This window comes from Terrapene carolina, unplaced genomic scaffold (genome assembly GCF_002925995.2).
Source record: "Terrapene carolina triunguis isolate 2854851 unplaced genomic scaffold, T_m_triunguis-2.0 Scaffold113, whole genome shotgun sequence".
Taxonomy (NCBI): Eukaryota; Metazoa; Chordata; order Testudines; family Emydidae; genus Terrapene; species Terrapene triunguis.
In genome coordinates this window covers 28,815,832-28,828,523 of record NW_020664464.1, presented here as the reverse complement: position 1 = coordinate 28,828,523, position 12,692 = coordinate 28,815,832, and the positions used below count along the sequence as shown (strand labels likewise).

General features: G+C 39.6%; 1 protein-coding gene across 1 annotated transcript in view; it reads left to right on the top strand.

Moving 5' to 3' along the window:
- The window catches only part of MEGF10 (multiple EGF like domains 10), a 149,765-nt gene that overhangs the window by 87,100 nt on the left and 49,973 nt on the right, over positions 1–12,692 (top strand). The window contains exons 7-9 of the mRNA XM_024193361.2: positions 272–392; positions 1,749–1,885; positions 8,948–9,160. Of these exons, the coding sequence (XP_024049129.1) occupies positions 272–392; positions 1,749–1,885; positions 8,948–9,160 (471 nt within the window). The remainder of the gene's footprint in view (positions 1–271; positions 393–1,748; positions 1,886–8,947; positions 9,161–12,692) is intronic.

Below are 12,692 nucleotides of genomic sequence, written 5' to 3'. Positions count from 1 at the left end.
AAAAATGCACTTGATTGGGTTAATCCTTCTAGCAGAGAGTTTTAATCTTTGTCCATACCAAGACCAAACTTGTTTTTTCTAGAAAGAAATATCTTTAAGGAAAGATGCATACACTTACAATTTTTTAATTGCTAATTTTATTTCCATATGTTCATGTCATTGATCCCATAAAGGTTATTTCCCATTATTTCTGAGTGCTTGCCTAAGAGGGGGGAGAGACTGAACTTTGCATATAAATAACAATTATACTCATTATGCACCAATTGTTTAGCTGTGAGGATCTTTGTCCCCCCGGCAAACATGGGCCACAGTGTGAAGAAAGATGTCCATGCCAGAATGGAGGAGTGTGTCACCATGTGACTGGGGAATGTGCCTGCCCACCTGGATGGATGGTAAAGCTGCTTTCTAAAATAAATATAAACTGGGTAAATTTCCATGTTTGTGGATTTCAGGCAACTTCAGGAGAAAGTTTAATTGGAAAAGCAAAGACAGTGTGACTGAAGCCAGGAACAAAAGGAAATGTATTTTAGGACATGGTACCACCACAAGGGATCAAAATCAAATATAAATTCTGGACTGCCTTGTTAACCTTTTCAAAGAGTGGGAAAAGGAAAATGTGCTTTCTGCAGGCATGCAAACAGCATCTTTTGGATCTTGATCAGAAGTCATGTCCTTGTAGATATAATTTGATATAACTGTTACATTTTGAACAGCAGCACCATTAAATACTCCTATGGTGGCCTTCACATGTGTTTCCAAATATATGATGCTACCCTCTTAAAAGAAAAGTAGGTAATGGACAGGTTCTGGTGGCACCTTCATAGCCCAGGAATACAGTGACAGCAGAACATCCGCTTCATAACTGATCAATAGACTTTCTATCCCTTTGCACCTCACACCAGCAAGGACCCATTCCTACCACAAGGGCAAACATGAGAGGCTCCACTGGTTTCCCAGCCCCACATGGGGAAGCGAATGCTATAGAAGGACGGAGACCATTGTTTCAACAGTTTATATCCAACAACCAACAAATTTAATCATGCTAGATACCAGAGTGGTTGGAGATTGTCTATATATAGTAAGGGGGCAAACAAACAAAACAAATAATATATAAAATAATAGGCAGTGAGCCCCGGGTGACCATTTCTGGCAGGCAGTGGAAAGGGAGTTAAAATGATGTGACAGGGAATTTTTAAATAATTAAAAGGGAAACATTTAGAGTTTAGATTCCAAACCATCCAACTGTACACATGTACCATGTGATCTTATTGCTGTTACCCTCAGTCTTCTTTCCCTACTGATGTCTATTGCTCTTGCTGTGTTTTGTTTTTAGTTAAAGCTACTCAGAAAATGCTAATATATTTTCTGCGAAAAACTTCACACAAAATTAAAAAATTTGGCTTTCTTTGGAATATTTCATAGAATTTTACAATAATATGAAAATTGAAACGTTTTTTAGTTTTTTGTCCCCTCCTCTCCTTTTCTACTTGAAAAGAGTGGTGAAAACCCAAATGAACTTTTTTTTGGTTCTCATTTTTTGACCAAAACAAAAATGTTGCATTACTTTTTTCATTTTGACAAAACATACTCTGTGTTTAAGGCTAAAAATGAATCTGGCATTTTCTAGAAGAGCATAAGCAGTCTGATACAAGATCCCATTAATCTCCTCACTTCTTTCCAAGCCCCTTCTCTTCTTCTCCACACAGCTGCAGTCCCAAGCCTAACATTTGGATTCTGTTTGTAAACAGGGCACAGTCTGTGGTCAGCCTTGTCCAGAGGGTCGTTATGGAAAGAACTGCTCCCAGGAGTGTCAATGCCACAATGGAGGGACATGTGACTCAGCAACAGGGCAATGTCACTGCAGTCCAGGTTATACAGGGGAACGGTAAGTAAAACTCACTTCTACCAAATTGTACCAAGGATTTTACAGCAAAAGGAAAAACTAGGAAGCAGGTGGAAGCATATAATCAGTGATACAATTCAAAGTGTTTTATAGATTTGTCAGTTATGTCACCTAAATGATAATGAATCAAAAGTAAAGGTGGCAGTTCAATTCTTGAAAGATGTTTTAGTCCCTATGAGAAATGGTTTAGTTTAAGGACTCTCATACTGTGCCCAGTGTACCTCCAGTAATATACAGGCCCCTTGCTGTGGGGTCTGCAGAATGAGATAGTTTGAGAACCAATAATGGGGTGAGATGGATCAATGGTGGCTATAGGATGAGGTCACTGAAGAAGCGCTGATCCATTTGGTCTCTGAACTGGGCTACCAGCTGTCTTCTTTTCAAAGCATTTTAATTCAAAAGAAGAAATTAATCTTTTTCATTGCCTAGCTGCAGTTAAAATGTCCATCAAATGTGTTTCATAGCAAAAGTGAAAATAACAACATTTTTCCCTTATAGAGGGGTAGAAAGTTCTGAAAGAAGCACCTTCCTGCATACCTTTTAAACAGTACACAACCCAGTTGCTGAAGTCCACAGTAACTTAATCACTGGGGTTAGTCCGTAGTATCTCTGCCAACAATGATAGGTACCATCACCACATTCCACATGCAATTCCAGTGCAGGCATCCACAGGATGTGGGGATAACCCAACCAACCATAAACAACCCCAAAGAAGAAAAACAGCCAATTCAGAGCTATTAGTGTTGCCAAAATTAAATGTTTGCCTCTGTGAAGAAACATTGGAGATTGTGTTACATGTATTTAAACAGACACAGGCAAATCAGAATGAAAGCACAAACCACTTTCATGAGAGACAGGACGATATACGCGAGAATCTCCATGCTGCACACATGTGTTTCTAAAGACAGTTGTGGCTTCTATTTTTCTCATTTGAGATTCAAGTCTTGCTGTAATTTGACCTTACAAATCAGAAACAATTATAGGCCACACTGTGTCTATCCCTTGCAGAAGTTTAAGGTACAAAGAGCCTTTCATCTTTTGCCCTCCTGCATAGGGTCCAGGCATAGTTGTAGTCCCTGTGCTTACCAACATGCTGGGCCTATTCCCTGCTAGGGTGCTACTTATCTCTCTGTGGTATGGATGGGTCAGAAGGCCATGGCCCCATTGGCTACTCCACACCAGTCGACCAGCCATGGCGGGAAGTACTTGTTGTGTTCTGTGTTCCTACTAGCAGCTAACAGGATGGTGTGAACAGGTGTTGGACTACTCCCTATATCAATTTATAACTTCAGGCTCACTTATACACCAGCAAATGTCTGTTAGTATTTTTTATAGAGTCTAAGTGAGTGTAATGAGATCTAATTAAATTCCAGGGAGTCCAGTTTATGCCACCTTAGCCATCATTTCTGAACACAGCCCACTAGGTATTCATTGATACCAGTCTTCAGTAGAGGATGGAAGAGGTTCTTTCCTAAACAAATATTTTGATGAGAATGCAATTTTAAAAAAATTGCTGTGTGAAATTTGGTCTAATTTTGTTGGATTTCTTGATCACCATTTTGCAAAATTTCTCCTTTAACTTTTTTTGCACAACCCCAGTGAGTAAACATGTAGGTGGGATTTTCTCCCAGCATTGTCCTAATGACTCTTCTATTAATGTCAGCAGAAGCATTAGGTCAGCACTGAGCATTTTTGAACATCCCACCATCAGCGCTCATGAAACTGAGGGACTAAGAGCGCTGGCTTGAGCTAGGCACAGGGCGGGCAGGAGCTGAACATGTTTCCCCCACTTACCTCTGTTAAGAACCTCTCTTCTGCTCTGAAGTGCCCCATTTGTAAGCAGAGTCTGTCAATCATACAAAGATATTGTAATATCTCCAAGGAGACTATTTTTTCATGTACTGGGGAAGAGAATTGGTTCCTTCTTCAATAGGCAGAAAAACAGTATTAGCTCTAGGCCAAATCTTCGAGTTCTCAAGCTAAATCTCTCATTTAGCCAAATCCTGGAAGGTGCTGTGCACCTGGAACTCCCATGGGTGCATAACACATCTCATGATTTGAGTGTCAGTGTGGGCTGAGTAAGGATTTCAGCATTTGGCCCTATTTATCTATCTGTCTTTCTGTTTCTCTGTGTACATTTGTATGCACCAGTCAATACATCGTATAATTTGTATAGGGCCTGTATCAATAAATATTTTCTGATTTTCTCTGGCATGTAAAGCTGTGAAACACTCCACATCCTGGCTCTGTGCATGGTAACCTGTTCAGTAGGAAGGTCAGCCTGCTGTGAAATGCATCATAAAATCTTTAGGGCTTTTAATAAGGTGGTGGTGTCATTCTGATTTTAACAGTTCAGTCATAAAACACAGAGAAGCACAAACTGAAAACATTAAGCTGAGATCATATATTCTCTCTAAAAACCCCCAAGTGAAATGTCTATTAAAAAGTACATCAGGAAAATGGGTTATATGTTTTAGAATGATCAAACAGGAAACTGGCTTTTCAGTATTTGTGCTAGATAGCAAGATGTACAGAATCATCTTCAAAATAACTAATGTCTTTTTACAAAATGTGTAAAAAATTCAACAGATTTTTACTCTTGGAAAAAGCTGTTAATTTTTCCTCAAAAACTACATGAAAGAAAGTCTGATGGAGGCTTTAGAAAAGAAATCCCTTGATCAGAAATTGACTTTGTGTCTTTATGGTGCTGCTACATAAATGAAGCAAAAGAAAAAAATGCTCATTATTTTTTACTATCTTCTGTGTTATCCCACAGCCTCCTCTGACATGTATGTGTGAAAAGGAGTAGCCAAGTGGGTTGTTGTTTTGTGCCCACTCCCAATTACCGTTGAATCTATGGATGTTCTCTGTACCAGTTTTCTCTCTCTCCATTTGTCTCATCTGTTTAGACTGTAATCTCTTCAGGACAGGGTCTGCCTCCTACTGTAAGTCTGTACAGTCCCTTAGCGCAAGGGGTCCTCTCTAGGCACTACTATAAAATGAATAACTAATAGTCCTTGTCTATGGCTGGAGCCATGAAAAAGGTTTGCATGTTACAGTGGTTTCTATGTTTTAGCACAAACCTCTTTGGTCCCTTAGGTAGTTTCCCTGCTGGGATTAATCCTAATTTTGATTTCATTTCGGAAGTCCATTCAGGGATACTTTTAACATTAGGGTTAATTAAAAACCAGTTTAATTATTTCCCCTCAGATGGAAAGTCAGGTTTGTCTTAATGACATAAAAAATGATTGGCCCAAACTGCTCTTTCTGAGTTGGAATTGGAAGGAGTTTTGGTATTTACAAACTCTTTACTTTGGGGTCAGTGCTGTGTTTAAGGCACAGTCGTGAAGATTGAAATTATTCCTGGTGCCGTTCCAAGAGACGTGTTTGAAGCAGAGAATGTCCAGATTCAAAGCTACTGTGCACAGGGGGCTCTCTCTTGTTCCAAACTGGGAAAGGCATAGGACGTAGTTTTGGGGAGGCCAGAAGAAAAGTCTGAGGCTATGTGGATCTAGTGACTGGAAACCTCTACATGTGGGTTGTAAAGGCGCTACTGTTGCTATTCCAGCCCTCAGGCTCTAAAATTGACTCAGGAGAGGATACATTGCAATTTCAAACCTAGTCTCCAATTTCGGGGGTACATGGTGCCATGGCCTGACACTGGAGGACACTGGAGGTGGGGGCTACTCTGTCACACAATACTTGTAGTTTTCTATTTCAGACTGAATTGAAATCATACCAAGTGCCATATTTTGTGCTGCTTGGATCCTTGAAAGGTAGGATTTTATTCACCCACCTTGTATTTCATCTTGTAGAAGATTCCGAGCTGTCAGCATTAGGTGCTGTATACCTAGAAGCCAGAAGGCAAAGAATAATGAAAGGCAAAGGATATATATAGGCAGCTCCATGCTACTCCAACCTGTCAATATTCTTTGCCTACTCTCTTGCTTCCTGGCATAATTGTGATTGTCTGGAATCATCTGCAGGAAGGGAGGAGATGAGGGAGTCTGACAAACAGAATTACTGGTGATGAGTAATTTCCCCAGGTTTTAATGTGGGTTCAGTGTTGTACGTAACGGAAACCTAGAAAAGTTAATGTGACTGAATTACAGGGAACTGTTAGTGGTCTCCATATGTATTTTATCATATGTTGGTAGAGCACTAGTGTTGTGTGGAAAACATCTGTAGCAGCTGGTCTTAACTCAGATTTTTTCCCCCTAACCTTCAATTATCTCCTTACAACCAGCTTATGTTCTAAAGAGCAAACACTGTTGCGCATAGACTTTTTGCTTTATTCTTATGTCAGCTGTCACAGGAAAAATAACAACCTTTATGCAAGCCTTATTCATCTTTCAGGGCCTGATCCTGCAAGGGGTGCTGAATGCCTCTAATTCTCACTGAAATCACCCCACAAGTTCAGCCCCTTTGTGTTCTTGTGGGAGTAAGTTGTTAAATCCTGTCCAATTGCACTTCACAAATCCCAATGGCTACAGAATTCATAAGAGAGACTTTAGAAATCTGCCCTGTTTTGTTTTTAAAGAGCAAATTGCTTCATATTCAATGAAACACAACAGCAGTGGGGGAACTAAGAGAGGGTCACAATGAATGCTGTGAAAGTGTGACTAAATCTTTTTCTATCCTCATATTTGCATAATGGATCATTTCAACTCACAAACTGAGATGGCTCCGTTCCCTCACAATCTTCAAAATAATTAAAAAACATGTAACACATCCAGTGCAAACCCATTTTAAAAAGTAGTTAACAGGTGTTTGGGTGACAAGTCCTATAGTAACAGGACAACTCTGTACAGATGGGTTTTTACAGCTTAATTGTTGATTTAAATAGAAAGTACAGCCTCCACCAATCTCTTTGCATTTATACTAATCTATTATTAAACATTCTTTTGCACAGATTTACAGACCTTGTTGGGTTTTTTCTTTTGAATGTTTATTTTTAATACAATTGAATTTTTTATCTTTTTCCTTTGCTAGGCTGACAATTTCTTTAAAATGAAACACTGACCCAGATCCCTAGCACAGTATTTGTTAGTGACTTGGCAGCATGAAAGATGCCTGCTACACTGACTTCCCATTTACGTGACTTCACTTGAGTCCCTAGAGGAATTTTTCTCTCTCTCCAAATATTGCATACCATGCTCCAGGAAACTACATCTCTCTCCTCAGTATCTAGCTAAACCATTCAGGAAGAAACTCAACCTGAGGTCTTAGTTAGTATAAGTTCCTTCTTGAGAGAAATGATTAATTCTTCTCCTTTTCAGCCTTTCTCCACTAGAGAAAATAACATTTTTTGCAATTGCTTGCCATTTGGTAATCTCTTTCCTGCTAGGGGACAGAATCATCCCCTTCATCAACATGTTGAATTTGTTTAAAGCAGAATTAGGATTTCTGGTGACTGACTGGCAACAGTTTCCGCAGCTAAAACCCAAGGAGAAATACTATCTATTTACTAAAACTTCACCATGCTTTAGGAGCAATAAGTCTTAAGGCTTATTTAGAGTTAGGATGTCAAGCCTACTTCTAAAGATAGAGCTGTACTCCCATATTTTGACAATATTGAATCATGTTCACAATCACTTCTATACAGGTAATTCCAAATTGCTTCACTACTAAGGATGGCAAATGTGTTTATTATTCATATTTAATACAAAAAACTATATTAAAAGTAAATAGGAAAGTCAAGTGCTCAAAAATTAGGAAATGCTTGTGAAAATTTAGTTTGACCCATTTGTACATTAAGATAGTCTTGCCCGTCTTCACATAGGAAACCTGGGACAGAGCAAAGGAGGAATCCAGATCTCCAAAATCCCAGTACAGAAGCATTAAACACAAGAGACCAGGCTTTCTCTTCTTGCAACTTACTGATTATTCATTGTCCATCCTGTGCACTAAATGAGGCAGGGTTCCTATAGAACAAATACTGTGTGACTGTGTAACTAAAGTCAGTATCATAATGCATACTTACACTGGGGATGAACTGACCTTTGCTTTGCCATTTACGTTTCTTAACTTTTGAGTGTTTGACATTGCAACCATAATGGGTGAGATCCTTGCTCTGGCCTCTTTATTCTGCACAAAAGGGCCAGAGTGGCATATAGGGCCCCCCAAAGACCCATATTCAGCTGGGTGTGCATTTCCTCTGATGCAAGCACTGTGGAAGACAGCTGTGTGGCTGCCTTCCAAGGACCTCTTCACAAGTCCTGGTGTAATGTGTGTGTGTGGGCAGAGTGCAGAAATACCAGGCAGTGCAGCAGTCCTTAGGGAAACCCAGGAAGCCTGTTGTAATTTAGACAGGCCTGTTGGGGGTCTCGCTAGCCACTGGAGTAGCCCAGGATCCGTGGACACACAAAGGTGGCTTAAAGCTATCATATCTCCCCTTTTCTCAGGCTGCCAGTTCTACCCTGTGTCTGTTTGAGCCCAGAATCCCACTCAATCTTCTTCTAACATATGTTTTTTAATGTCATTTCTAGGATTTTTAAAAAAACAAACTGAAAAACCATGTGGAACTATATTTACATTCCCAGTCTGCAGCCCTCATGGTTATCAGCTGGGTCCAAAGTCAGGAGTTTTAGATCATAGCACAAATGACTACTTGAGCTAAAGAAGGAACTATGAGTGTCAGTAGGTTGTCCTACTGTGTGAACCAGCCATTAATAGAGGTGGTTGGTGTGTGTGTGTGAGAGAGAGAGACATATTTAACATTGGAAAAACTATTTCCCCTAACTTTTGTACTCAGAAACGAATGAAATTTTATTGCTGAAACTTTCCAAAAAACATTTAGTCTGAGGCTGATAAGCATATAAAAGTTAAAATTTGGCAAAGTTATAAGCAGTTGAAAACAGTAGCTTATAGTGCAAAGTATTAGGCAACCTTAAATAGAAGCAAAATTACTAGCTCCACCTATAATGATTTTAAGAATTCTGTCCAGAGAAAACTCTTCAGAAACTAAAATACATTTTTACATTGATTCTCCAAAAATGTTTTAAATTTAAGGCAAGTAAACCTAATTTTTTCTGACTTTCACAGATGCCAGGATGAATGTCCAGTGGGGACTTATGGAGTGCAATGTGCAAAGACCTGTCAGTGCATGAATGGAGGGAAATGCTATCATATTAGTGGTGCGTGTCTCTGTGATCCAGGATATACGGGAGAACACTGTGAAACAAGGCTTTGTTCTGAGGGAGTCTATGGTCTCAAGTGTGACAAAAAATGCCCCTGTCACTTGCAGAACACTCACAGGTATGTTGTTATATCTTTTAGCAGATTTTCTCCAGGTGGAACATTTAACCAAGAATGTAAATTATAAGGAAATAAGTTCCTTAGGTTTCCAGGAAAAGTGAATCAGCTAAGAGCCACAAAGCTTAGACAGAGAGACTATTTAATGTTTTTATAATCATAGCAAGAAACACAATAACAAGCAGAGCAAGAACTGCATAGATATAGATATAGATATATTGGCTTACAGCTTTATTTGATGTCCTTAAATAGCAATTGATAATCAGATTTTAAGATGAATATCAAGATTCATTGACACGAGATAAATATTGACCTGGTCTTGGCCTTTGTCTAAATTTACCACATATAAAAATAAATCTTTACATTTTTCACCATATGAGATCAATAGACCTGCTTCTCCTTTCACTTACACTGGGGTACTATTAATTAAGAGTATCTCCAATCAAGTAAATGGAAGTACACCATCCCGTATACACAAAACTGATGTGAGAGGAGAATCAGACCCAATATATATATTGTGGGGAGGAAGCATGCTGATTGTTTTAATGAGATATATCTGGAATTCTCACCATTATGACTATAAATTTCAAAAGTGTAACTTTTTCATTTAATCTAACATTTGACAAAAGGTGAAGTTTGATGCCAAGAAATTGAATAAAATTATTTGTATAAGCAATCTAATTGATTTACATTTCTCCATACCTCTGTAGTATTGACTCAGAGAAGCTAAACAATAGAAACTTACTAACTCATCACGTGACTCTTTTCAGGCAATCATGAGCCAAATATTTTTGCATTGTGTATGTATCTATGGGACCCACAAAGCCTTAACATGTTGTAATAAAAATCTATAAACCAGAAATTCTGAGATAATCCCTTTGGGATACTAGGGAAGGGATGGGAGATAAGACAAGATAACATACAATCAAAATATAATTCTCATGACAAGGCTTATCTTCTTATAAAGCACACCTGGCTATATGAAAGACTCCAATAATTTTGCATTCATTCACACATAATTCCATTAATAATACACAATATGTCAGATAAGTTTTGTGTACATATGCCAAATGTTTTGCTGTCACGGATTGCTGTGTTAAAACTATTTGCAGAAATGATGTACTCTTACACAGAACAATGTTGTGTTTTGTATCTGAGATGCACATTTTTTTATACATAAAAATAAAGCCTTTATTCAGAATTTAGAAGTAACATTAAAATGCACTGGGACATTAATGAAAAAATCTCCTTTTGAATATCTCTGTTTGTGTGATCCTGTTAGAGGGCATTGTGAGAAATAAATTCTTGGATTGTTTAAATTGTTCAGCATAACTTCTGTTGACAAGCCATGTAAGAGAGGGCTGCATTTCTCTCATATTTCACTTACGTATTTGTATGTTGGTGTACTTGTACTTCTGTTTATCCCATCTACTTGAAATGTGATTTGAAACAATACTGTTTGGACAGGATGTGAAATCCAGTAAATTATGGATTGGGGAGAGAATTTAGGAGTAAGAAAAACTATAATCCCTCCCCATTTCTCTGCACCTTGTCTGGCACTCAAAACAGCAGTATTTGGCCCTCATAGCACTATGTGTATAAATTATGGTTAGCCAGTTTTCTGCAATTTTAATTGAAGACTACTGTAGAAGTTTAGTTTGACAGAAAAGTATTGCATTGTATAGCATTTCTGATATTTCAAGGATTACTTCTGATTTGTGTTCAACACAGCTGTTCCTTCATTTATACCTCTGGAAGACAGCTTGTGGTCAAATCAAATCACAAATGTTCAAATGTAAACAGCAGCATATGGCTGATCTTTTTTTGAACATTTTCCCCTCTGTATGACAAATCAAATGGAACTTAGCACTGTTGTGGGTGTGGGAACATGTGTGTCTGTAAGTGCATGTTAAAGTTGAGTAGAGAAAAGTGAGGGGAGGGAAGCAAAAATTCACAGGCTTCACAAGATATTTTTATATTTTTCTTCTTCCTTCGTGCTGGGGGGTGATTAAGACCACCAGCTAGTAGCAATCAGATAACTTATGAATAATAATGGGGAAAACATAGGCCCCACTGAGGATACTTCCCTTCCACTTTTGATGATACAGTTGTTTCTGGCTATCTTCTGTGACTAAATGCCAGCCTGGTGGGAAAGAACTTACTCTCACATAAACACATCAGGGAATGTCTATGTAGAGCTGATTGGGACTTTTTCCATTAAACATTTTTTGTCAAAATGGAAGCTTTTCATGGAAATGTTCAGAGGGAAGGTCTCTGAGGTCCAGGAGGGAATTTTGGAGAAAGAGAGAATTATTAACACACCCCAGTATAGCTAATAGTCCAGTGGTTAGGGCACTGAGCTGGGATGTGGGAGACCCAGGTTCAAGTCCCTCCTTGATCTCCCTTATGAGTGCCCTAACAATCATGCTACAGAGTCAGTCTCTCTCTTTGGCCCATGGGCTACAGGTATCATAGGCTGAGGGAGGCTGTGCCTCCCCAAACAGCCTGGTGTGGCTCTGCCCCCAGACTCCCTCTTGCAGTTCCCTGCGCTTTGTCCTGGGCTTGGGGTGTCTGGTGCTGGGGCTGCACTACCCACCTTGCACTTGGACCATACTGCCTGGTGTTGGGGGTAGTTGCCTGGCACTAGGACTGTTGGCCATGGTGAGGGTGCTCTGGGCTCCTGTGTGGGAGCGGAGGGAGAGCGGTAGGGCTTGGGGCAGAACAGGAGAGGCCGGGGGCTAGCCTCCCCCAAAAGCTGGGTCACCAGCCACCCATGCTCTGGCTCAGTGAATATTTAACTATTTATATCAAGTGGAACAGCTTCAACAGAAGAGAAAGACTGACTGACTCTATTGCCAAGGGGTTAGAGCACTTGCTTTTGATGAACAAAGATCAAGCATCCATGCTGATTCTTTTAGATACATCAGCTGCCTTGAATGATACTGACCACGTGATATGGCTGACATGCCTACTGACGCTGGCGGGGATGGAGTTGTATTTGAGTTACTTTGTTCTCTTCTGTCCTAGATGGCTCCAAGGGTAGTACTGGGTGACCGGCCATCTGCTCCAAGGGCTCTCTCATGGAATGTTTTATTCTACTCCCTCTCATCAATATGTATGTGAAGTAGTTTGGGCTGCAGTGCCAACCATATGCAGATGATGTGCAGCACGTCTCTCTGCTCTTAGACCAAATGATGCTATTGATCAATTTTCCATGAATGAGAGCTAGCTGGCTGAGGCTAAACTTAGATAAGACAGCAATAAAACTAGAAGGTTACAGGAACAACCTGGAGAATTGGTGAATGTAATATCTAGCCCTTTTAATTAGGGGGTTTGCCTGCCCTTGCTACTCAGGTTCACAAACTGTGGGGCTGGTTAGACCTTCAGTTGCTTCTGGAGGTTCAAATGGCAGGAGTCAGCAAATAGTGACTTTCCATCTGCCTTTGGTAAGACAGAACTGCCTTTGGCCAATTCTTTTGGATATGGACCTGTGCTGTGTCACTTTGAGGTTGGATTGCTGCAGTCCCTCTACTTG